Source organism: Ranitomeya imitator, chromosome 10 (assembly GCF_032444005.1).
Source record: "Ranitomeya imitator isolate aRanImi1 chromosome 10, aRanImi1.pri, whole genome shotgun sequence".
NCBI lineage: Eukaryota > Metazoa > Chordata > Amphibia > Anura > Dendrobatidae > Ranitomeya > Ranitomeya imitator.
This window is the reverse complement of record NC_091291.1, coordinates 37,950,465-37,977,996: the sequence shown is the minus strand read 5'-3', so window position 1 is coordinate 37,977,996 and position 27,532 is coordinate 37,950,465. Positions and strand designations below refer to the sequence as shown.

At 41.2% G+C, this 27,532-nt stretch overlaps 1 protein-coding gene across 3 annotated transcripts in view; it reads right to left on the bottom strand.

Annotated features, from left to right (window-relative positions):
• The window catches only part of LOC138651478 (transcriptional enhancer factor TEF-1-like), a 93,807-nt gene that overhangs the window by 39,075 nt on the left and 27,200 nt on the right, over positions 1-27,532 (bottom strand). For 2 of the 3 annotated variants that reach the window (XM_069741725.1, XM_069741726.1), the window contains exon 2: positions 16,863-17,131. In XM_069741725.1, coding sequence (XP_069597826.1) covers positions 16,863-17,064 — 202 coding nt within the window. In that variant the 5' untranslated portion in view covers positions 17,065-17,131. Of the gene's footprint in view, positions 1-16,862; positions 17,132-17,312; positions 17,419-27,532 lie in introns of those variants that run through there. The other variant, XM_069741727.1, reaches the window with a different exon arrangement.

Sequence of the window (27,532 nt, the reverse complement as noted above, 5' to 3'; positions counted from 1 at the left end):
CATGTAACAGAGCTTGGTACAAATATTGCATCGAGGAGCAGATGGCACTATTTAGTACACTCGATTGAAAAATTTCTGTAAGTTAATGAAAAATATTGAAGGGGTTGCATGAAATCAGAAAAGGGGATTAGCTTTTTTTTTCCCCCCCAGACAACACGCTACTTCTGTCCATGGGCTCAGATTTGTATTAAATAAAATTAGCACTCAAACACCTCAATATCGGACATGGCTTCTCATCGGAACTGGAGCTGTTTATGGAAAACAAAAGTGACCTTTTTCTGATCTCAAAATAAATGACTACTTTCACGAGGGCATACGGGCGGACGGAGTAAAATTATAATTATAAAGTAGGTCACTGAGCATTCAGCTGCAGATTACAAAAGTAATCGGTGATTTATTCAGAAATCCTTGGTTTGAGACCAAAAAACTTCTTTTCACTTTCTTCCTGGGGTTAAATCTGGTTTACTCGACTGACAGGAGAACCATAACACATTGTAACTGCAGACTTAACGGTAGCCGATAGAATACATACAAGGACAGATTAGTGAGATAACAAGGGCTTATTGTGCTTAGTTTAAAGATTTGTGCATGCAACAGGTTGAAAAGTTTAGAGCCAATGTTGTCACAGCTGCCCATGGCCATGTAAAGCCACCATTTGGTCAACTCCGAACACATCTGCTTCACGCCCCCACCCTATATCATGCTGTAGCACAGCGGTGGGGAAAACACATCCCCCTGAATGAAACAAGTCACAGCACATTAGTGACCAAATATAGAAATGGCAAGATGCGAAGCAACACTAAGCCAAGTCCCTAAGTCACTAAGCTTGAAGACAAAAACAGCTACCGAGAACCCAATAGGACTGACTTATTAACCCACCCAAGATATGAGTCACTGTTGGATGCAAACCCAATGATTATCCTGCCACTTGCAGGGATTTCCACCACTTATTTCTGACTCAAATTGCCCAGTCAGCAAAACCATAATGGATGGGAGACTCAAGACATCTTTGTAGTTCCATTGTCATCTTATTACTGTGGTAACGTTTTGGACCTCCTCTGCCTTATTCTTCAATGAAATTAGACTCACTTACCTGGTTGGTCATTGACAAATACATGCTATAAAGCCCAAAGTAGAGTTGGGGGCTGCTTCATCTCAGGTTGGGTCTTACGTTTTATTACTTATAGTACATAGAGATTCTTCGTTTCAGAACCAAAAAAAGACGATTTTCGAAATTAACGAAAACCACGTTATTTGCCAAGAATTAGCCAGAATAGGATATCCAAATTGTCTCTTCAGAGAGTAAGAGGGCTAGAATTCTACTCGAAGTAGCGATCCTAAAATTCAATATTAACCCTTTAACAAGCCTCATCACATCACTAAAAGATAAAAGCCAAACTAGAATCTCAATTTTTAAACACATGTTTCAGGCTGTTGCCTCTCCTCAGTGCAAAGCATGAGATCTGATTTGGTTGTATGAGAGGTCTCAGAGTGGAGTCTAAGGGGTAACATCCCTCCTTGTTCAGAGGGACATGCTTGACATCACACCCTGGAAACTTGCTGTTGAGAATCAGTAGGAAGACTTACTTGAGTGCTGTAGAATTGTTGCCTCTAGGACCATCAATCCTGAAAATGTTGAAAGTGGTAGTATTGACTGAGAAAGGCTTTTGGACCAATTAGAGAAAAGTCAGACACCCACACCAGTTGATTATCATTGAACCAAGTTCAAAGTCTGCACGTGTGCCGCCTTCAGTGGCCATTTTCCTGAAGCCCACCACCGGGAGAGCTATGTGCAGAGTGGGGACTCAGCTTGCACATTTTATTGAAGGCCAACAGTGAGTCACTCCTTCTTCCCAGCCCAGGGCCCTCAGCATCGCCCCATTCCTGTCAATACCGGCTTCCTGCAGCAGTGACCCCGCCACCTGTGAGGTCTGCGGTCCCCTGCCTTGTAAGATACATTTGGACGGTAAGACGCACTCCAATTTTCCTTCCAAATTGGGGGGAACAAAAGTACATCTTATAGTATAGTATACATCTACTATATAATTGTCTTAGGGTCACTTCTGTCTTTCTGTCTGTCTGTCACGGATATTCATTGGTCGCGGCCTCTGTCTGTCATGGAAATCCAAGTCGCTGATTGGTCGTGGCAAAACAGCCACGACCAATCAGCGATGGGCAAAGTCCGGCGGCAACATGGCCGCTCCTTCCTCCCCGCAGTCAGTGCCCGCTCCGTACTCCCCTCCAGTCAGCGCTCACACAGGGTTAATGGCAGCGTTGACCGTGGAGTAACGCACTCGGTTAATGCTGCTATTAACCTTGTGCAGCAGCATCAATAGTAAAAAGATCTAATGTTAAAAATAATTAAAAAAATAAAAAATCGTTATATACTCACCGTCCTTTGGCCCCCCGGATCAGGAACCGACCTTTCCCGCTCCTCGCGACGCCCCGGTGACCGCTCCATGCATTGCGGTCTTGCGAGATGATGACGTAGCGGTCTCACGAGACTGCTACGTCATTATCTCGCGAGACCGCAATGCACTCTTCAGACCGGAGCTCGCGAGGAGCGTCGGTAATCGCTTCGATCCGGGGGCCAACGGAGGGTGAATATATCACTATTTTTTATTTTAATTCTTTTTTTAACAGGGATATGGTGCCCACATTGCTATGTACTACATGGTCTGTGCAATATATTACGTGGGCTGGGCAATATACTACGTGGGCTGGGCAATGTACTACGTGGGCTGGGCAATATACTACGTGGGCTGTGCTATATACTACGTGGGCTGTGCTATATACTACGTGGGCTGTGCTATATACTACGTGGGCTGTGCAATATGCGCTGTGCAATGTACTGCGTGGGCTGTGCAATGTACTTCGTGGGCTGTGCAATATAGTACGCGGGCTGTGCAATGTACTACGCGGGCTGTGCAATGTACTATGTGGGCTGTGCAATATACTGCATGGGCTGTGCAATATACTACGTGGCCTGTGTTATACACTATGTGGCCTGTGTTATATACTGTGTGCATGGTAATGCACGTGCTGTGCAATATACTACGCGGGCTGTGCAATATACTACGCGGGCTGTGCAATATACTATGTGGGCTGTGCAATTTATCCGTGGCTGTGCTATATACGCCGTGGCTGTGCTATATACTACATGGCTGTGCTATATACTACGTGGCTGTGCAATATACTACGTGGCTGTGCTATATTCTACATGGTCACGAACAATCAGAGACAGGCACAGTCCGGCCGCCATTTGAACCACGCTTCGCTAATTGGTCGCGGCCAGCCGAATCCTGTGTGTCCAATGTATTATTATAAAATCTTCATAAATAAACTACATACATATTCTAGAATACCCGATGCGTTAGAATCGGGCCACCATCTAGTTTATATATAACCATTTACCCATTTAACAAAATAACACACTTAATAAATGCAATTAATAGCTGGAATAAGGGTATGTGCACACATTGAGTAATTTCTGTACCATTTCTGCATGGCTTGGCATAAAATTGGCTCGTTTTTTACATGCATTTTTTTAAATTTTTCCCCACACATTATTGTGGGTGAACCATGCTGCAGATTTAAAAAATAAATAAATAAGCATGAGGCTTAAGGAATCTCCACTTTACTGGTACTAAGAATTCCATCAGGTTTTGTGACAAATCCGTGTAGAAAAAAAAGTGATAAAAAAAAGTGAGAAATCTGCAATGTGTTCACAGGCCCTAAAAAAGGAATGCCAAAAAGGAGATTGGAAAATATTTGTAAATACTTAAAAACAAATTCGAAAACTAAATTTGGGTATAACTGTCGCTCTGTGAAAAAGTTTTTGAAAAAAGTTTAAAATGTTAGTCAACTTTTCAAGTTCAGACTTGCAAGGGGTTAAGTCTTGAGAAAGCAGTTAATAGACCTTGGAGTCTAGCTGTTGTTTCTCATGGGGCAGAACAGGTTTTGGAGGAGAGACTGCCTTCTTTATCTTTCAATAGGTTTACTGTGCCTGAAGCAAATGTCAGTATAGGGCTTCCCAAGGCTGGATGTGTAGTGTCCATCAAAATGGAGACAGGTGGCACTGGCAAGCAAAGACACCTGCTCAGTATTTTTACAGGCAGGCAAAAGAGAGAGTTTATCCGGTTGGGCCACTGAGCAATTTTTTTTTTCCTCTCCTATTAAGCACATTATAACTTATAATAACTCCATGCGGAGAGGCACAGTTGAACTTGCAGTATTACAGTTATCCGGGCGTGTTTTCACACGCACGCACACATCAGGTCCGACCAGGTAACCTGTTTCTTCCCCAGAAGTATTAAAACAATCAAGCGCGTGAGTCATATCTCCCGGTATATTAGTGCACAATGTTCTTTTAACTCGTCCCACATTTGCAACCCTAATTACAATTCCTAACAAAAGAAGAACAAAGGACGAGGGTGGAAGAAAGACGTCTTGATTTGCATAAGTTTTTCTTAGGCTACTTTCACACTGGCGTTTTTTTTAATACGTTGCAATGCGTCGTTTATGGGAAAAAACGCATCCTGCAAAGTTGTTTGCAGGATGCGTTTTTGCCCCATAGAGTAACATTACCGACGCATTGCGACGTATTAACACACGTCGCAACCGTCGTGCGACGGTTGCGCCGTGTTGTGGCGGACTGCCGGGAGCAAAAAACGTTAAATGTAACGTTTTTTGCTCCAGACGGACCGCTTTTTCCGACCGCGCATGCGCGGCCGGAACTCCGCCCCCACCTCCCCGCACCTCACAATGGGGCAGCGGATGCGCCGGAGAATGCATCCGCTGCACCCGTTGTGCGGCGCTAACAACGCTAGCGTCGGAATCTCGGCCCGACGCAATGCGTCGGGCCGAATTGCGACGCTAGTGTGAAAGTGGCCTTAAAGAAAAAGGGTCTGTTCGCCAAACAGCGCCTCTACGTTCCACAGGTTGCATGTGGCATTGCAATCTAAGCCTTAGGTCAGTTGCCATACCAGACACTGAACAAGAAGCAAAAACATTGTGGCCGGATATTACTTTGAAATGTACTACATAATGCTACGTTCACATTAGCGTTCTGCTGGGCTGCGTCGGGCGCAGCCTCGGCGACGCATGCGCCATGCGCCCCTATATTTACCATGGGGGCGCATGGACATGCGTTTGCATGCGTTTTGCGATGCATGCGGTTTTTTTGCCGCAAGCGTTAGGGCGCTGAGGACGCAGCAAGATGCATTTTTTGGCGTCCAAAATTTGGCAAAAAAGGACGCATGCATCGCAAAACTATGCGTTTTAGCGTGCGTTTTTGTGCATTTTTGTTTGCGTTGTGCGTTGCGTCGCCGACGCAACATCGCACAACGCAAATGTGAACGTAGCCTAAAGGGTGTTTTTGTGGCATTTTTTAAGTTTTTTTCCAATTGTGATCTGTTTAGGACTTGAAACATACAAAAAAAAAATATTAAACACATTTTTAAAAAATTACAAAAATAGTTGTAAGAAACAAATAGAAAGCTTTTTGTGTAATAACGCTGAAAAACAAAAAAAGAGTTTTTAGAAAAAAAAACACTCCACCGAATCTGATGGTCATACCATGGTGGGAAAAGCCAATGTTTAAAGTGGCCGAAAACTTTCAATATCTGCCAGGTGAAAACCAGTTTGGACAACAATTGCCTCTCCGATTCTATATGCAAATAAAATTATATATAATATGTTTCGCACAACATGCTTCATCAAGTGTGATGCTTGTTGTCGGCTAAGTACGCATGGGTTCTAAATAGGGTGATAAGGACTCCCATATATTAGATGAAAATCAGCTGAACCCGACAAATTCGACAGGATCAGCCAACCATCTGATGTGTATAATTACCTCCCAACTCTTACCCTATAGATGATATCAGAGAAGAGAAGGATCTGGCAGTATAAATTTTCAATGGCTCATACATTAAGGTACCGTTACACTAAACGACTTACCAACGATCACGACCAGTGATGCGACCTGGCCGTGATCGTTGGTAAGTCGTTGTGTGGTCGCTGGGGAGCTGTCACACAGACATCTCTCTCCAGCGACCAACGATCAGGGGAACGACTTCGGCATCGTTGAAACTGTCTTCAACGATGCCGAAGTCCCCAGGTAACCAGGGTAAATATCGGGTTACTAAGCACGGCCCTGCGCTTAGTAACCCGATATTTACCCTGGTTACAAGTGAACACATCGCTGGATCGGCGTCACACACGCCGATCCAACGATGACAGCGGGTGATCAGCGACCAAAAAAAGGTCCTGATCATTCCCCAGCGACCAACGATCTCCCAGCAGGGGCCTGATCGTTGGTCGCTGTCACACATAACGAGATCGTTAGCAGGATCGTTGCTACGTCACAAAAAGCGTGACGTTGCAACGATATCGTTAACGAAATCGTTATGCGTGAAGTTACCTTTAGTTTTCAGGAGAGATAATCCGCTACTATGGGTGTCTGGCAGCGCTTTTCTCTTTCCTTCCAATGGAAACATGACGAACGCTCATACGTATGGGGTAGCAGGGCTGTGGAGTCAGTAAGCCAAACCTCAGACTCCGCCTCCTCAATTTCCATGACACCGACTCCACCAAAATGGGCTCCGACTCAGACTCTGACTCCACAGCCCTGTGGGGTAGTCTTGAGAGATATCTGTCTGCCCAACAATGTTTTGTGGATCTCTATCTGTATCTTGTTATCTCTCACTTCTGGCAACGATTTATCTTCCCTGAAAAGCAGTTTTGGAAATTTAACATAGCTAATTCTAATTTCCCCTGTCATAATAGTCAATCCCCCAAATACACATAGGCCTCAAGTTAATTATTATTTAATTATCTGATCTTCCTATTTATCACGTAAAGCACATTAAATTGACTCAACCCCGTGAAGTAACGAGGAAGATAGAAGGGTGGATCCAACCCAACCACCACTGAGATACACTGGATAATTGACATCGTTGAGATTTGGAAGAATTGAAAAAAAAATTACTCAAGTAGCCCAACCAATGCAAAAGTCTTTGAGAAGTCAAGACTATTTTATTTTTTTTTACTATGTGCCTAAGAACTGACAGGAAGGTAATTACTACCTACCTGCCTGTTGTGCCTGACACCGATCTCTGCCGGTTCAGAGAGGTGACGGACCACTCCTTCCGGTGATTCAGTGGCTTCTGCTGATGTCACGTTGACAGAGCAGCTTCTTCTATACTACTCTGTTGTTGGACCGTGACTATCAACATCCTGCTGATTGACAGCAGGCTCCCCGCTGCCTAACTGCGGGGAGCCGGCTGTCAATCAACATGATATAGGCAGTGATGCGCCATCGACAGAGCAGCCCAGAAGAGGAAGAACTGTTGTGTTGAGTTGAAAGAGTAGAATCTCTGACAGGAGTGGTCCATAACCGCTCTGTGCCAGCACAAGGGACTATGATAGCTATGAACTACCTGCCTGTCACTTCTTAGACCCATAGTAAAAAAATAAAACTATCCCAGATAGTTCCCTTTAATCCATACTCGAGGAAAATACTTTGTGGTTGATGTATTTCTCATGGCAGCTTGGAGAGACCAGTATATAATGTAACCTATGGAGATCAGTCAGCTAACCTTCATTGGGATGGGTGGTGGCGGCTTAAGGTGAACAACCCCTTATAATTATCATGAGCGGCAGAACAAATTTGTTTATGTAGGTCACTAGACTCAACCAATGTTCTTTATGCCAAAATGTCACCATGAATAAGCTTCCTATTGCATAAGACACTCGACATACCAATACATTAAAGTGCTACATTGCAAAGCCCGGGTCCTTAAGAAGAGACAGCTTTGAACCTGACCTTTATTTTTATATTGCAGGTCAACCTACAGAATATGTCTAAAATTATATGGCTGAGGCTCTTGGAAAAAATAAAATCATGACGATACTTTGAGAAAAATCGTCAACCTCGCGACGACCGTAACCGTTTCAGAGAATTTAACTTTAAGCGAATGCTGAATCATCCTCGACAGAAAAAAAAAAGTTTATGGAAGAAGTTCATGTGCTGCCGGTCCCAGTGGGGAGAGGAGAGACAGTTGTTGGGAGGAGGGGAGGGGAGGATATGGGGGTGGGGAGAAAGTAGCGCAAAAGCAAGGCTGAAATTCAAGGAAATAGGCATGTCTTGGTGTTAAAAGGAAACTACAGCAAGGCATGACAGCTGCTTTGGGGGTCAAAGGCCATTACTTGTGCATTCATGGGCTTAACAGTTAGAAGGCAGCACCTGCCAGCTTCAGGGTGTGTCTGGAATATTCACTGTTGACATGTGACCGGGAGCGAGGAGAGGGAAGGAAAGTAGAAAAAAGGGGGATTATATAGATAATGAAAACAAAACATAAAATTGCATAGAGAGGTGAGGGTGCGACCGGCCTGGAGTTTATTTAACAGGCACGCAGGAACATTAGTAAAGTACTCGAAGGAATGGGCAACCAGGAAAAAAATAATCATTGTAGGAACATTGCCGGGAATGTAAAAGGTCAACGGTGTATGTACGATAAAGCTACGGAATTCCCTTATTTTATGCTATGAAGAAAGATCCGAGTAATCCAAAACGCGTTTAGATTTTTGACCTGATTTTATCTACATTGGATCATGGAAGCTAGAACTCGTTCGCCTTTTCCAGGAATATTTACTCTGAAGGTCTCAACCTGATAATTTTCTGTCTGGTCAACCACATGCAGTTTATAAACCTGCAAGCTTGTAGGGACCATGTTAGGACCCCATGTACAATATTTCTATCGCTATCTCTCCCGATTTTCCCTTATACAAGAAGTCTAACCCTGCGGAGCACTCCTGTGTTCTCTATGTGAGTCGCTGTCAGACTCCTCATGCGGTGGCCTATCTCTCCAAGTGCAAAAGGATCGGCAGTCATAAATCGGACATGCCAGACCCTTATGGTCAGGAGGTCTCCATACAGATTTGATTGTCAGCTGATAATATAACCAACTGATAATATAAATGGAGGACATTAATGTTTGGCTAAATTGATGGCATCTTGTTTTCAAAAATCACAGTCCAAGTCGATGATGCTGCTTGAGTTCTCTATGAAATTCCTCCACTTGCTTACGTTTCCCACCGGATACTGAAAAAAAATTACCAATCCTACAAACCAGTTTCAGATGTGTGTATTTCACCCATCTTATCAATAAAACACCTGGTCCCACAAGGTTTTACCTAATCTAATCCAGCCCCCTGATTCATCAAGAGTGGCGTTTTGCAGTTCTAGTCTTGATCTAGGGTGCAATGAAGTAACATGCTCCAAATTCCTTAAAGAGGACCTTTCAATGGAATTTTTTCTTTCAGTCGAGAAGCTCCTCCATTTGCTTCTGTTCCATTGATTCTGGAACAGTTTTCCTTTTGTGTCCTTCCATTGTAAAGGTGAAGATTTTCCCTTCAACCAACTAAGCGTAGGTATACCATGGAACTTTTCTGTAGGCAATTGCTTTTTCTCGTCTGACGCTGACCAATAAAAACACAGCCGTGCCCATAGAGAAGTTCTGTGGTATACGTCCAGTTTGTTGAAGGGCTTTAACTTTAGAACAGAGGGACACAGAAAAAAAAGAAAAGCTGTTCTAGAATCAGTGGAGAAGGAATTAGTGGAAGAGGTACTCTTTAAAAAAATCCAACCAATGAACCATTCCATCTAAGTGACATATTCATCTTAATGAATTTGGATGATCTTACAGCTGCAATGCGAAAGTTCAGTCGAAGACTAGAGCACACATTTGTTGTAATATCTTGAGCATGCCTTCATCATCTCCCGCCTCGAGTACTTAAACATCCTCCTCTGTGGCCTACCTTCTAACACACTCGCACCTCTCCAGTCCATCCTTAACTCTGCTGCCCGACTAATCCAACTTTGTCTTCGCTACTCCTCCACTTCTCCCCTCTGCAACTCCCTTCATTGGCTCCCAATTTCCCAGCGTATCCAGTTCAAACTACTAACACTGACCTACAAATTCATCCATAACCTTTCTCCTCTGTACATCTCCAAACTAATCTCCCGTTATCTTCCCTCTCGTAATCACCACCGGTCCTCCCAAGATCTCCTTCACACTTATTCGTTTCTCGCCCAATTGCCTCCAAGACTTCTCCTGAAAATCACCCACCCTCTGGAATTCTGTGCCCCAACTCATCCGATTATCCACCACATTGTGAACTTTCAGACGGAACCTGAAAACCCATCTCTTCAAGAAAGCCTACAACCTACAATGACCGCTACATCAACACCATCGGAGCTACTGTATCCCCCCGACCTACTGTCTCCTTCCCCATCATCCTGTAGAATGTAAGCCGGCAAGGGTAGGGTCCTCTTCCCTCTGTGCCAGTCAATCATTGATAGTTTGTTTACTGTCAACTATATCTGTATTCTGTATGTAACCCCTTCTCATGTAAAGCACCATGGAATCAATGGCGCAATATAGATAAATAATAGTAAAATAATAATATACGTTACCTTCATGACATAACTTTCAATGAATTTGTCTGCCGAGCTCGACCACATCCCCTACTGGCTAATTTCTGCCTACTTTTGAAAACCTTTGAGGAGCTGACTGGGACTGGCTTAATTGCCATATCTATACATACTACGTAACTTTACTCAACAAATACCCAGGTATAGCTTTTTTTCTTGAGATTTCTGGTTCATGGCCCGATAATTGTCCCATTAGGATGACAATTAACTCATCATCATAAACATTGCTATATGCATGTACTTTTCTCATATAGTTTCTAAAAAAATTTTTTGGGGGGAGGGAATTTTTTCTAACCTAATGTAAAAGATCGAAGCATGTACCAGACCAACATTCTCTGCTTACAGTTTTCCCCCCTGTTGCCATCAATCTTCTTGTATTCCATATGTAATTTCACTGATCTGTCCCATCTGGAAGACACATGTGCCTCAGTGCAAAGCAATTCTGCAAATCTGAGCAAATGTAGCTGAAGGCACTGGAATTCCTGGCACGTAAGCCAGTTGTGGAAGGCTATGGTAGAACAATGATCATTGTAGACATGCACAAGAGGTCCCATCTTTGTCACATGTCCTAATCCTAACTTATGACTCCACGCAGGAAGTGAAGCAGCACTAGGAGGTTTCCCCACACACACTAAGTGATGGCAAACGGTTAATTTCTCAGTTGTTAGTTATGGCAATGTTAGATCATACTCACCCATTGAAACAGTTAATTTCAGTTTATCTGCAGTTTAAAAAAAAATATTCTAAAACCCAGACACATAACTACTCTTACTTTTTTTGGCAAAAATCACACGTAAATTTAAAAGGGGGAAAATTCACTGGATCTTTTAATTTAAATCAAGTCACTCCTCCATTTGCTGCTGCTCCATTGATTCTAGAACAGTTGTATTTTTTATTTTATGCCCCTTGGTTCAAAAGTTATGCCCCTTGGTAATAAAGCTATAATTTTTTTCTTCATCAAACTGGGCGTATAGCACAGTACTACTCTGTGGGCGTAGCCGTGTTTTGATTGGCCAGGGTCAGAGGATAAAAAGCACATGCCTACAGTGAAGTTATGTGGTATACTCCCAGGTTCTTAAAGGGACAATTTGTCTATGTATTTCTTTGGGGCATAATATTGGAATGGAGGGACATAGAAGAAAGAGAAAAACCATTCCAGAATCAGAAGAGCAACATCCAATGGAGGTGCTACTCAGTTTAAAGAAAAATCTAGTGAAAGGTCCCCTTTAAAATGTAGACAAAAAAGCTGGGATTTTTCTGATGCACACCTTTTACATGTTTCCTTATATTGTATTGATACATCAGTAAGGATATCAAGATAATAGAACAATTCTTCAATAAATAGACTTCCTGTCATGTGATCTCTAAACTCAAAATGAGTTTTTAGGATTGGTTGTCACCCGACAGGAAACTTACATACAAAAGTGGAAGCATCTCCATATCAGACCCAGCGTAAGCAACATATTTTTTCAGGAGTTCAGATATAAGAAAAAAAAAAATTTGTTCCCACAGTAGATTAGTCATTGTCAGAGATGCCTGGCTGCGACTTACTCAACTTTCTCTTTAAAAAAAATAAACACAGGTACACTTGGCTTAACGAGGGTTTCCTGTTTCAGAAATCCCCTCTATCCCCAGCAGCAGTGTGTGCAGTAAAAATTGCTAAGAATTCTAGTTAAATATTAATCTCCCTATTAATACCTCAATTTATAAAGGATGGGTCACCAGATCAAAATTGGGCAGTTTTTTGTTTTTTTTTAATCCGCAATACGGTCCAGAGATACGGGCATTTTTATTTAGTGTTAACGGTTATCTTTTCCGAGTGGGTGTGTCTCACAAGATAATTATGCAGAGCAGCCTAAAGACACGCCCCAGAGGATCCTATGAGCCACACCCCCTTAATGAAGACCGTATAAACTATCTAAATAAAAAGCCTCATATCTCTGGGACCATACAGCGGATTTAAAAAAAACAAACAAAAAAAAAAACAACAAGAAATGGAATTCTCATGGGACCAGCAGGGAATAAAATAAGAGCAAAAACTGGACAATTTCGATCTGCTGACAAGCCCCCTTTAAATGTAATAGCTTACATTTACCGTCTTAGGTTGTTAAAGTTTATGAGAGAACCATGATCATTCTCAAGCAAGCTGTTGTATTTAGGATAAAAGTTGCACACATTACTTGCAAGTGGTGGAATTTTACGGATTTTCAACATAAAAATGAAGGAAACAAGGTATTTATGTCATGGATCACAACAGAGCTAACATACTCAGGATCAGGCCATCTAAGAGTTAACTGTACAAAGTAAACCTTCATTACAGGGCTGTCTTGTAATAGATTAGGTCTGTAGGCGCTACTCCCCCAACCAAGCCCTCCAAACACACTAGAGCTTGTCCTGCCAGGCAGAGACCTGGATCAGATTTCATCTACCACCTCCTCCCTCTTCTCCTCCAGCCTGACTCCCCTCCCCCTCCCCTCCCGCTGGTGTCTTCTTTCCATGTGACCTTGCAAAGGCTTGATTTACTGGAATCACAGACCCCCTAGAAAGGCAGGGAGAGGAAGAGTAGGAGGAGAGACACACAGTATTACACAACAAAAGCTAACTCCAGGTCTATCCCAGCCAGACACCAATAAACAGCAGCTCCAACTCAAGGGTACACCAATGCCAGGTGGCGGGGAGGGTGGACTACATGTACGGCGGTTTTATCCAATGCATACGAATGCTCACACACACAGATAAAGCCCAAATCTTGTAAATGAACCAGAAGATACGGGATGAACCAATGAATGTTGTCAGAAAGAGAACAGAGATCGCCAACTGTAAAGCATACAATATTATACATCTGACACTTCGATATGACATTCATCAGCTTTGCCACCTAGACATCGCCGAAGAAAAATCAAGAAAAAAAAGGTGTAAATCTGTTTTTCATATTCCGATGTTTATTAGATGTTTTTCAAAGAAATAACAACTTCATCCAGGTTTCCAATCGTAAGGCTGTAATTTGATCTTTGATGAGACTTGGAATTGGGTGGACACAACTTTCTAAAAGTTTGATCGACAACTTTCTAATAGTTTGACCTGTAATTGGGTGGACACAACATTCTAAACGTTTGATATGGAAATGGGTGGACGCACCTTTCTAATAGTTTTGAGATGGAATTGGGTGGACGCAACCTTCTAAAAGTTTGAGCTGGAATTGGGTGCGCACAACTTTCTAATAGTTTTGAGCTGGAATTGGGTGCGCACAACTTTCTAATAGTTTTTGAGCCGGAATTGGGTGGACACAGCTTTCTAATAGTTTGAGCTGGAATTGGGTGCACACAACTTTCTAAAAGTTTGAGCTGGAAATGGGTGGACGCAACCTGCTAAAAGTTTGAGCTGGAATTGGACACAGCTTTCTAGTAGTTTGAGATGGAATTGGCTAGACAACTTTCTAAAAGCTTGAGCTGGGGTTGGGCACAGCTTTCTAAAAGCTTAAACTGGAGTTGGGTGAACACAACTTTCTAAAAGTTTGAGCTGTTTCACACCTTTCATGTTCACTCTAAGAGACAAATTTACCACAATGGTATTAATGATATTACCCAAGTACCCCGTACATATTAGACTAATGTCTGCCGTACCTGCTGATATTGACAACTTTGGCTGACAGTCAAATATTTATGGGGGCCCTTTACAGAAGACTGTGGAGGGGGAAGGGGGTTAAGGATCCAGCATGTCCGATTTCAGACTGCCAATTTTTTTATTCTTCCAAAAGTAAACCACCGACAGATGTGTAAGAGCAAGCCATCCCACCTATGGCAAAGCCTAGGCAGATAGATGCCGGTCGAAAGATCTGCTGAACTATCGTTTGGCCGTTACACAGCTAAGGTGTATGGGGGCTTTACAGCAGTTTAGGTGGGAGTATGAGATGTCCATCTTAATGTTGTCCATGCAGAAGATATTTGTGCATGATAGTATGGATTCCTCACAATGGCAAAAAGTATGGTAAGCTCTATGGCGAGCTTAAAAGTGCCTCAAGAGAATGCTCATTTCATAAAAGTGATCAAAGAAATACTCATTCCACTGACAGCTATTTTTCCCGTCCCCTCACAATACACATGCCTGATGTACTTAGTTGAGCATGCATGTGTTTTCAAGGAGGACAAGGGATAAGTCATTGCAAGATACAGTACCTCTGACAACAACTCGTCTCCTAAAAAAGGATAAGACATGTTGAAATTAGACATGACCAATCCTTCTCCCCCTCCAAGATGATCAGGAACCCCTATACACATAAGATAGTCAGGTGGTGTGTATATATTTTCAGTTTAAGAGGAGGATCAGGGCACGGCTTCAGAAAGAGAGGCAAAACATGTCTTAAGGATCTTCAAACAATTCGTTATAGATCTCGCATACATAAAGCAAGTTGTTCACTACACAGACAACCCATTCAAGTTCTGTATTGCTCAGTGTAAATTAAAAATTACACATACTTTCCGCACTGGAATTATTCCAGAATTCCCGACACTCGCGTGATATTGTTATGCCATGTGAGCGCTGCAGCTAATCAGAGGCTGCAATTCTTATTCTTCCTTCAGATGTCAAAACTTCGTCCAAGAAAAATAAGAGAGCATCAGCTCATAAGTGCCAGCCCCTTGGCTGAAGCACCCACATGGAATAACAATGCATGCACCAAAAGACCTGGCGTGGGATGAGGGTATCTGTTAATTTTATTTTGCATTGGAAGTAAAATATTTACGAAGGGATTGTCCAAGTAGTGGACAACCACTTTAAATCTCGAGATAACTCCCATATACATAAGCAGTCGGCTTGGCTGAGCTTTCATGTGTTTTCAATAGGAAGAAAAGAGAAAGAAGCTGCCAGAGATATATGGCGGTGACTTTTCTCTAAAAAAAAAAAAAGAAAATTCCAATAGTAACACCCCCATATATATCAAATGGACAGCCAATTGGCGGGTCCAGCCAACTTTCATGTGTGGTATTGGGTATGTATTCCACCAAATCAACCTCCACCCCAGTTCCCCATACATGTAATACAATATCGCTTTTCCAAGCTAATTATCCCGTAATCAATGCAAAACAACTGTTTCAGAATCTCAAAAAACCCTAATACCCAGCAACAGAGAGACAAATCTGTCCATGTGTTGTCATTCAACTATGGAACTCCATGATCATCGTTTTCCTAATCCCATGCAAGACAAAAGTGGTCATTTATAACTGTGACTTGCACTACGAGAGTTAGTTGTCCCAAGGAACTGAGAATAAAGAGGCAGATTAATTATTATGGTCTAAAAACACAAAACATCCTAAAGCTAAATCAGAAAGGCAGAAGATGCCCCAAGGGGGCAAAACGGCATATCTTGCAAGACGTGTTAAGTTCTTCAACTTTAGTTGGATTTCTTTCGAATAATATTGTTCATCAAAATTTTGGTTCAATTTTTTACAGTTCGGTAACTTTTAAACAATGTCCTCTTTTAAGCTCCACCTTTTGAAAGATGACTTAGATATGCTTATTCTCTAGGCACCCTGCTGTCTAGTAAGGCACAAAATGGGTCTTACATATATAAGCTATTTGGGACAAGACATGTACACCAGGTTTTTGCCACAAAATAAAACAGAATTTTGGTGCATTTTCTTTTTACTCTCTATACAGTGTTTGTTCGGAGGACACAAATGCACAGTTCAGTAGGACAGTTGCCTCATATTAGTATAAATCAGTGGTTGTCAATCAAAAGCTCTCCAATCAGAGAACTCCAAGGATACCTTCTGAGAAGCAATAAATAAGAAAAAAAATACAAGCACACTGCTGGTTTTATAACCAGCCAAACATCATAAATGCATCCCCAATAAGACCTTGGTTTGTCATCTCCAGGGCAATTCAGAGAGAAGCTACTTGAAGAGTCATGGAGGTCTAGATGTTTTGGATGATTAGTCTGAGGCTGATCTCTGGTGGCTTCGTATAGAGACAGACCTGTCAAGTCATAGGGAATGAGGTGGGGACATGCTCCTGGGAACCGCCCTCAAACTAGCCAGCTAAGATGATACTTCGAAGCATGTGCGGGCATAATAACACAACCAGTGCCAGATTCATGCTGCCCACATCAGATCAAAGAAATATCGGATAGGCAGATAAATTCATTATGAGTATGGTAATGGAAGATCCTGAAGAATCAACCTAAGCTGCCTGTCATATAACAACCAACCGATGCTCAAGTCCTTTTAAAAGTGGTCGCAACATGCAAATATGATTTCAGGGTTCATTAAAAGTTTAATACAAAACTTAAAACAACGACAAAACGTTAATTTTTGGTAATTAAATACAAGATTGTTATATAATTGGGTGTTTCTAAAACAATCCAACTCACCATACATCTTGCCTTCATCGGATAAGATAATCTTGCGCCTCCCGCATGGCGGGTATATTGCCAGTGCCTCTTGGAAGCTCTGTTCTATGTCTGGACTCCAAACACCTTCGGCATCATTGTCTAGACTCTTTTCCATGGAATCTCCCAAATCCCCTGTGCTTTCTGGACTGCCAGCTTCACTCCACCCATTGTTGGGGTCCATGTTTGAAATAGGAGGGAAAGGAGAGGCTCCTCCAGGCCTCACCTTATGAAAGACGACTCAGCAAATGCTGCAAAATAAAAAAAAAGAGAGGTATGTTAATATTTGACCTAATAACCATAAAACTAAATAAAAAATAGAACTTTTGCTATCTAAGATCTATGGGTATCTTTAGAACCAATTGGACAAAATATGGTCATATAGTGAGTATCAGGCCAAATGTGGGGAAAAACTATGGACTGCCGACATACCATTATTTCTCAGAAACAGATTTGACACTTGGGTCCAATTTCTTTAGACCTCTCAAAGATATTTCACTTTTCACCTGTTACTACAGATCTGACAACTTCTCGATCAAGTATGAAGCGATAGATAGAAGAATTGTTGCAACATCAAGCTGTCTTCGAGTTCATTTATAACTGATTAATCTGGCCGAGTTCTTCCAATGTGATGTTAATTTTTAACCTGGATTTAATGAGAAGCCTGGGCTGTCTGACAACTTTAGTTAAAGAGTTTATTTAGCTTAACTGCTTTGAAACCAGTCCGGGATAAAATATTGTAAATAGACCTCCCTTGTTAAAGTCCTCTGACGTTTTGAGTTTTGATCAAGTGGATGCATTGTGGTTCATGTTTTAATTAAACGATTGGAAACATATTGAATTAATCCAAGAGGGAAACTTTATCCAAATCCAAGTTTGGCAAAAAAGAAATTATATATATTGTAAAATATAATATATATATATATATATATATATATATATATATATACATATTAATAATAAAAAAGCAGATGCTAAATGTGGAGCCGTGTAATAAAGTTTATATACCGTATATGTAACACTTTACATTCAATGACAAAATCGGCATATGACACTTTAACAGTATAAAAATCCAAAATATTGATCTTGATTATCAGCCAATTAATCCTAGAAGACAGTTTTCCCCAGTCAGCCATATGTGACTTCATAGCAGTTGCCGATTATAAAAAAAAAGTATTGCGCCCTAGTGGCACCAAAACAGTAAGTGCCATATGGCTTGATCAAATCTTTAAATTTTTTTCCTTTTAATACCTAATTTTGCTCAAAATTTCATGTTTTTAAGATTTCCCCTGATGAAGATGGTTCCACTAGCGAAACATGTTAGGAGAGCAGAGCTGATATTTTAATAGTCAGAGTTCAGGTATTTTCCTAAGAATAATTTATGGTGTTTGGCAATCTGCAGACACCTACATATAAAGCTAATTTACTATTGTGAATGGTTACACTCCTTACATTTAAGTCCTTATCATTGTTATTTTAAGTTTCTCAAACCTTATGATGAATATCAAATAAAGGTTAGATTTTACAAAATAGTAAATACAGTTGTGATCGAAATTTGATTCCAGTTTTGCCAAAAAGCAAAACTTACGGGAAGAGGTTGCAAATAAGTTAGAGGACCTCTTCTCTAAGCAATCAATAGGATGAAACCATATACTGTATACCATGGACAAACGATAACTTAGGTTACATTACAAGGGCAAGGGGGATGGATGGTTACAGACTAGTAAAACAAATGTTTAGTGGAAATTTTTCCAGGGATCCCATTTGCGTATTTAAAAACAGGCAGTCCATGGGACAATGCACAGTGAAAGGGTTTTCTAGCTGGTAAAGACATCTGTTCAATTCCATGGAGGTGTTTAGAATCCATTGATATTGCATGTACCTTTGTTTTTGAGGACAAGCTAATGCTTTAGGATTTTGTAGTGTGTGGGTGAACCAAACCCCCTATTGTTTGAATAAAAAGTCCACAAATAGGGTAAGCTCTGCCACTAACCAGTAAGACCATTGTGCAAGTAGACCACACAGGTAACAAGATCCAACCAGAAAATATTTGGCTTAAGCCACTAAAGCTGCCCATATTCATCAGATAGCTATCGGCCAAAAGATCATTCGGCTGAAAGCGATCTCAGCCGATTCCCCCCCCAACACAGGACCTCTCATTTGGCCGAGTGATCCTGTGTTCTTTACGAGACAGCTGCCAACTAACACATCTGTCAGTGGCTTGTCTCGTTAAGAAAAATGTGATTGGCAGTCCAAAATCAGAGATGACTGATAGGCATCTTCCCGACCATCATTTGGCCGGCGCCCATATACAACGGTCTATATCAAAGGGTTTGACCGACATAAGTCTAGTGTGTATGGCCAGATTAAGGATTTGATTATGTAATTTTTCGAACTTCTTGTTAACACAATTGTTGAGCGATTTTCAATACCTTTATGACTACATTGCTTTCATATAAGTGCTGACATTTACCGTAAGTGCTCAAATAAATCTAAGGAGAATATTGCAAACACCCAGGTGAGACATTCTAAGCGCACGTGAAGAATTTCGTCTGGCTGAGAGGATGAGTTCAACCTCTGTTTAACGCATACACCATCTCATATAGGATACACTGTACATATGCAAAGCGGATTGGCATGAAAAATAAATAGTATATTATTGGATCTGACCGATTTGTTCTTAGATCTCATTTCATCATATTGGATGTTGATATACTTTATAGAAAAGCAGAAATCTCTGGCTCATCAAAAATGTGATGGCAAAAAAATAATAGTTCATCTTGCAGCATTTTCAATCCAACACATCATTAAAAGCAAAAATTGTTTATTGTTACTGCTTTAAAAATGTAGCATAGGCATTTTAAAAATACCGGACGCGTTTTGAGTCTACCTGACTCTTAATCATAGATCATCTACTTATTAGAGTCAGCTAGACTCAAAACAAGTCTGAAATTTTCTATGCCTGTTCAACCACTTTAATGGAGTCACAGTAAATAATTTTTGGTTTTAATACGCTGGGTTGGATTGAAAAACCATTGTCATCGACTTCATATTTCACAAGCCTTATCCGTGCACTAAGGAGTGGATTGGACCAGGAACAAGATTAGACAGCGCACATATATTGGATGGGGTGAGCTGTATCCACAAACTTTCACAACACCAATGAAATGAGCTGGAACACATATTGATATAATTCATTTTGTTTTTATCCTAGGTTATGTACGCACAAACTTTCTTATACGACCACAACAGTAACCGAAGAGTTCGTTGAGCACCATTGTTGGCCGTTTTGTAAGAGATTCGATTCTGAATTTATATGAACTTAGCCTAAATCTTGCTCTTCTCAGTAGCACAACACTAGAAATCTACCTCCTTCATCATTTATAAAACAGCCAAAAGCTTGTTTGCCTGTTCTCTCCAGGGTTGCCAGTGGAAAAAGTGGTTAACCATTGGATTTTGAGTCATCACCATCTCTCCTCCCCATGATTTTCTATTATTGACATAGTTGGGAGTGTGTCAATTTTTTCTCTGACCTCTTCATATAAGTGCACAGTTGGATGAACATGCATGTCCTTCAAATTGGTAGACGTGTCTTATGTACCCGGAGAATAAAAGGATAAAATCCACCAGTCCCGGGAGAATTAGGACACCACCATGCACAATCATTTTGCCCCATAGAAAGTGATGCTCTTGTACGACATTAATATGGTATGTAAGGCCACCTTAAAAACACCTTTATCTTTTAAACAACTTTAAGAATTGTAGCTTTACTGAAAAAAAACATTAAATACACCTTAAAAAAATAAGAAAATATCCATCAACCACACAAAAAAACAAGAACAAGCAAGGTGAGCTGGTGAGGCCTGTAGCACCCATATTAGAAGAGGTCATGGGTCTATCACAACCATATTAGAAGAGGTCATGGGTCTATCACAAGTGGAAGCGGTAATCCCATTGATCACTTTTTCTACTTGACCTCTACTAGTTCTTTAGGTGAAGTTTAGAATCACTGCCCGTTGTCATTGTAAATTTTCTTACAGCCATGTACTAGGGAAAGAATTAAGACCAATAAGAAATAAAATAGAAAAAATGAAAAAGTTTCATCGACACCAATGTCCTACATTCACAATACCACAGGACAAGCAGTCTTCTTCTTGTTGGTGGGCAGTTCTTGGAATACAAGGACAGATTGACCTCAGCCACATTGAGTGGGTCTGTCAGTCTGCCAGATTGCAGCAGGTGTGAATTGAGCCCATGTCATTGGAGCCGCTGGCAGGGACAGGGCACTGCAACCAACAGAGCATGCATACAGTTTTAAGAGCTGTTATAAGTGCTACTGATACCAAGGAGAGGAGTAAATTCATTTCATATATCAAAACTCGTGAAAAAAAAAACTTTTTGAAGTTTGACTGCTGTTCCACTTGGCCCTCAATGAAAACATTTTTTTTTTAGTTCTGACATTCAGATTTAAGAGAGGGAGGAAAGTTTATATCATGGGCACCCGATCAACTATTAGATCCTTGGAAACCATTTTTTTTTCTCCTGTGGCCGTGATATACAAATCGAAAGAACCATTGGTTGATGTCTAGGAACGATCATCAGAAATTCCCACGAGTCATTGTGAAGGTGAGGAATACAACTGAAAACGTTTGTGACATTGGAAACCTTTGAAGAACCCATAGAAGAAAAAAAAATCTACCGTAAATAATAGTAGTAGTAAAACTAATCTGCAAGCAAACATGGGAGGTGACCTGATTTAGAATTTTTTTTTCCGCTGGCATTCTAGTTGCATATAGAATAGTTATACCAAGACAGAGAGGGGGAGGTATTAAATTAAAGGCCTATTTGGATGGGACAATAGTTAGGAATGATCGGTGGTCGATTAACGGCCAAGGTCGGCAAATATCAATGTGCATTGAGGTGAATTAAAAAAAAGAAAAGTTTTTAAATAGGCATAAAATAGCTTTTAGCTTCATGTTTCAACCTGCCTAAGAAAACGCAATATCATTACGCCTGAGCTCTTAGACATCTACAAATTTCTCGTGACCCATGGTTAAATCATGACATTATTGAGCTCCACCAAAGGGTAAAAGGACATAAATTGCAAGAAACCTACTGTATGTCTGGATTTTTGGGGATAAATGCTCAACTGTTTCTCCCATACGTAAACAATGTGGTTATTTACAAGTAATGGTAAAGTTGCGTTTTATTGGTGACCAAATAGAACCAGAATTTTCCTCTAAGATCTTTGTACTTTTACCCTACAATAGGTGATATGTAGAATAATAGCACAAAGGACCATGTGGAACTGACCACGATCATCAGGTCAATTTTAATTTCCATTATTCTGGAATTTGGTACACTTCTTTTTTGGCAGAATAATAACAGTTGGAGAGCACTACCAGATCATTGCTTTTAAGGTCCACATATACTTTAGATAGCCATCATCTGAATTATGTGACGCACAATTAATTAGCCAGAAACTGTCTCCCCCGACTCAGGACCACTTGCTCTTCTAGGAACTCCTTTGTTCTCTATGAAAAAGACACTGCCAGACATTTCTAGTGACAGATTATCTCTTGGACAACAGAAGAATCTGTAGACCGAAATTGGACATATGGGATCCTTATCTTTCCCAACATCGTCTGTAGGGGCACCCGTATGCATTAGACTATAGGCCAAAACCTTCAATAAATCGGCAGGTTCCAATGATGTTAGTCTTCTGTGCATAAGGGCCTTTATTTATGATCATCTTCAATTTCTATTATCCAACTCATGAAGATGGGTGGGGGGCTGTTAGTAAATGCTGGAAGCTGTAGTTTTGCAACAGCTAGGGAACACTGCCATAAAGAAATAGTCTTTCAGCTTTACTGTTGACACTAGAACAAAATATCAGGCTGCCGTAATCATGACTGTGGGAAACAAGCCAACCATTTTCCCAACTAACTGAAAGAGAAAGCATTCAGAGGAGGTATGCAGAAGAAATATCTGGAATTCTGCAGGGGACAGGTAACTCATACTGTTAGATCATTGTGACACCGCTATCCTGCAGGTTACCAGACACTTATTTACCAAAATAAAGCCCTGAACTTCGGCCAAACCTCGAGGAACCAGGACAACATCCAGGTTTTGTTCTTACTCATTTGAGTATAAAGCAATGTTATTGTCTAGAGTAGGCAAGAAGGCTTCAGACACATGGAGGTACTGCTCCACCACATACACAGCCACCATATTGTATATCTATTCCTAGCAAGTTGAGTAATTAACAATGTTATAACTAACACAACTGTTATCAAGATTTTCTAGATCTCGTCAAAACAAACATATGCATCATCCTATTGTTCTACATGCTGAAAAATGAGAGAACTTTGTTCAAAACTCTTAGAAAAGTAGACCAAAAACAACCATATTAGGCTACGTTCACACTAGCGTTTGGCTAGTGTGCGTCGCGCTAGCGTCGGGCGACGCAGCGGCGACGCACGCGTCATGCGCCCCTATGTTTAACATGGGGGACGCATGCGTTTTTGCTTGTTGCGTTTTCCGACACGTGCGTCTTTTTTGACGCTAGCGTCGGACCAAGAAAACGCAACAAGTTGCATTTTTCTTGCGTCCGATTTTCGTCAAAAAACGATGCACGCGTCGAAAAACGCAGCGTTTTTGCGTGCGTTTGCACGCGTGTTTCGGTGCGTTGTGCGTGGCGTCGCCGACGCAGCGGCGCACAACGCTAGTGTGAATGTAGCCTAAGCGATCACCTTCGCAAAAGACTGACTTAATGAGCAACTTTAGGCACAATTTTGGCATTTTAAAGGAATTGATCCACAATACCAACTCGATACCTATAAAAAAAAAAACAATAGGAGATAAGTTGTTCATTGGGGTCCGACTGTATGGAGATGCAGGACCATCACTCCATTTAAATAGGGGACACCAGAGCCCCGTTCTTGGGATTAGACTCACAGTCATCAGCGACTTATCACCTATGCTATGGACAGATGACGGGTGGGTCAACCTTTCTTCTAAAGCCCCAATAATCCCTATTATAAATTGAAGGGATTCGTCAGAATTTGGTTGGGAACCATCATAGAGGTCATGACTTCCTCTTCTTTGTTGCAATTAGACATGTTCCCTTGTCAATGTACCCTGCTTTTGCAAGCAAGAGTTAAATTATGTGAGTAAAATGATCCATATATCATGTCAAGCCAAGGAAACATTACAGGAATACCATGAGCAAAATCATTAACACGGTTAATTCTCTCCCCTGACATTATTTGGGTTCAGCCAACATTAGTCTCAGGTGTATGGAGGTCTTAAGTTTCAGAGTTGTCTCTTATGTATGGGATAGAGAATAAATTCCAGATTGCTGGGGTCAGACCACTCGGGCCCTTACCGATCCTGAGAACCAGGGCACTGAAGAGCCTTTGCGTTAATGGGGTGATGGTTAAGAAGGCAAATTTCCGCTCTCTTCATTCTTAGTGGGACTGCGGGAGAACGCCGCAAGTACAGTGCTCAGCTGGTCTTTGACACTCCCATAATAAGGCAGTATATGGTGGCTCAGGGGTTAGCACTCTTGTTTTGCAGTGCTGGGTCCTAGGTTCAAATCCCACCAAGGACAATATCTGTAAGGCGTTTGTATGTTCTCCCCGTGTTTGCTTGGATTTTTTCCGGGTGCACTGGTTTTCTCCCACACTCCAAAGACCAGGAATTTAGATTGTGAGTCCCAATGGTGAGAGAGAGGATGATGTATGTAAAGCGCTGTGAAATTAAAGGCACTGTATAAGCAAGTAAGATAAATAATAATAAATAGAGCTGCAACGCACATGATTGACCTCATCTCCATTCACATGGGATTCTTCAGAGCTCTGATTCTCTAGACTGGTGGAGAACTCAGTGGTTAAACTCCCAATCATGATGTTCTCGGGATTGGTGGGGGATAGTCATGCGTCTGGATTCGAACCCTTGAGCCTGTGCTTTGTGGTCGGCTTCTCTGTCCCCCAAGCCACATAAGGTACACCTTTTCTCCTGGTGTTTGGTTTCTGTTATCCTTGCTTTAGTTTTTACAGGGTTACAGACGTTTTCTTTTACTCACTCTGGGATCTCTTTCTATTTCAGCACACTTTCCCTTCAGTAGGTAATTTGCACTCTGCTCTGCCCTCCGATTCTTTAGGAGGAACGTGAAGAGCTCGACAGCCTTTCGGGAGCATAGGTCCGTGTTGCCATTGTCTAGTTTGCGGTTAGGACTATCTCAGCTTATGAAGGAATTACTAGAGACTGTGGGGTCAGGATCTCTAGTCTGTACAGGAACTGGCAGGGTCAGCTGCAGTTTTTACTGTGCTACCTATTCTCCAGAGTGAGTTGCTACACTATCATAACAGGGTCCCATTGGTTAGACTCCTATAAATCAGGAGGTTGTTCATTACATGGATTGGGCATTGCTTTCAAACTCTAGAACACCGCTTTAAATTACACATAGTTGGTGAAGGGGAGCTTCAGGCTGCACCTACGAATATATGTGCAACTACCCTAGTGAGCTACGTGGTTTGAAAGACAATGTTATCACTATGAAGGCTATATCCTAAAGTGAATGATTGAGAACATCATGCAAGTTTCACGATAAAGAAAAAAAAAAAGAATTACAAAATGCAAGTACAGGGTATTTGCCACACCTCGGTCTCCCCCAGCTTTCCATCCCCCACTTCCACCCACACCATGGGCAGCCTGTCAAACAGCACTGACACGCCAGACCTCCTGTTCTCCAATCTTAGCTGCAGAACAGGTGGACTTGCCCAGGGCAGCTGCTCCACACAGGATCTGGAGATACAGGACGGAGATTACAGTGGATAGAGTGCACCAAGGGCGAAGCGGAGGACACTTATATCTGTAAAAAGGGAATCAAAGTTTAACACTCTGCATTCAGCCATTATGCCTGTATTATTCTAAATTAGAAAGAAAAAATAGAATAAAAAATAATAATAAATATGAGTAATAAAAAAATAAGTAAAAAAATCCCATAAACTTGACATGAAGTCATAAAAAAGTACAAATAAGCAGATGTATAAAATTCAGATGTCAACTGGATTTGTGTCATAGTCAACATGTTAACAACTCATAAATTGAGTTTCAATCCAGTAAGGCTCCACGTGGCCTTGGACATGTTAATTCCTTGACTGAGTTGATGAAGGTTTGCATCACAGCCTGTAATGTATGGCAGGCACCCAGTTCTATCCTGTTGGACCACTTCTGATGCACCTGGATTGGAATGTGTCCAGTCAATGAGCTGCACATACTACCACATCTTGGCATTAAACATGAAGAATTCCCACACATGAGATAGATATTTGTTTACAGTTTTTGGAACATTTTTTTCCAATTATCACATCCGCAAAAGATATTTGATTACCCCCACTAAGTATGTATTTCTCATGTAAGTAATTCTCGGTAGAGGGAACAAAAATATGAATTTCACTATTCCATTCAACATTCCAAACAATTAGGAAACACTTCTTGTAAAAATGTTCAGTCAAAAAGACTTGACACATTTAGGCATTGTGCACATGGCAAAAGTAGAGTCCTTGAGGCCCATGGAGACAAGTCAATAATAGGGGGACTTTATTTTCAAGAGTGGAATCCTATCCGAGCACCCATCGACACGGAGTGATGTATATGTTGATACAACCTCTAGATCGATGGGGAGAGTTGACCATTAAGAACGTTAACGATGGCCAAAATGGGGCACGTTATGTCTACTAGAATGAATCATTAGTTCGCATGCTCATTCCCTTTGTACAGCACTCAGGTAGTTCTATAGAGGAAGAATGGCGCTACGGTTGAGCATGAGTATCCTAACAGGAATAAAAATGCCACTTTCTGGCAATCATTGGAAGCCCCGGTTGATCTTGAAGATATTGCCTATCCCGTGGATCGGTAATAACTTCTTTCCTGTCGAATAACCATGAAGGAGGCATATTTTGCTTAAAAAAATAGGATCTTATGAAATACATTAATGCAAAATGATAAACGAAAGAAAATATCTCCATATGCCTCTGATTTTATAAGGAGGTTCCTTATGGCCCCATTGAAAAAAAATTGGGCCCTCTGTGCAACTTCAGCTAAGAAGCCGTAGTATAGGCATGACTGCCGGTGAGATACGGTGAATATCTATAACCAATGTGAGAATACTAAAGAATAAAAAAAAAAAGAATAAAACACTACCAGAATCAAATGATGAATATTTCTTCATTTTATGTATATTTTTTATTATATCGATCCATAATACTTGATTTACATTTACAAATTTGAACAAAACCAAAAGCAGGAAGGGGCTCAATGTCTATTTGTCTCATGTTTCCGGCTCTCTGGTTTCTCATCTGCTCTTTCCTGCCAAATCTTTGTTTTATTCTCCCATTTAAACATTCTGGTCTCTACTCTCCTTTGTGCAAAGAACTGTCAAACATTCTAAACAATAAAGTTTCCATGCCAAATATATACAAAGTTCAGATGGTCTCAACATTGTTCTCTCCAGTCATGGGACTTGGGAGCATCAGGGGCTAAGATGTGACATTTATGGTAATTTATAGCCCCCCCACTGTGCTTCCATTCTCTTCACCAAACACACATGGTTCAATTACAGTGTGCTGTCTTGTAGAAAGAAGATT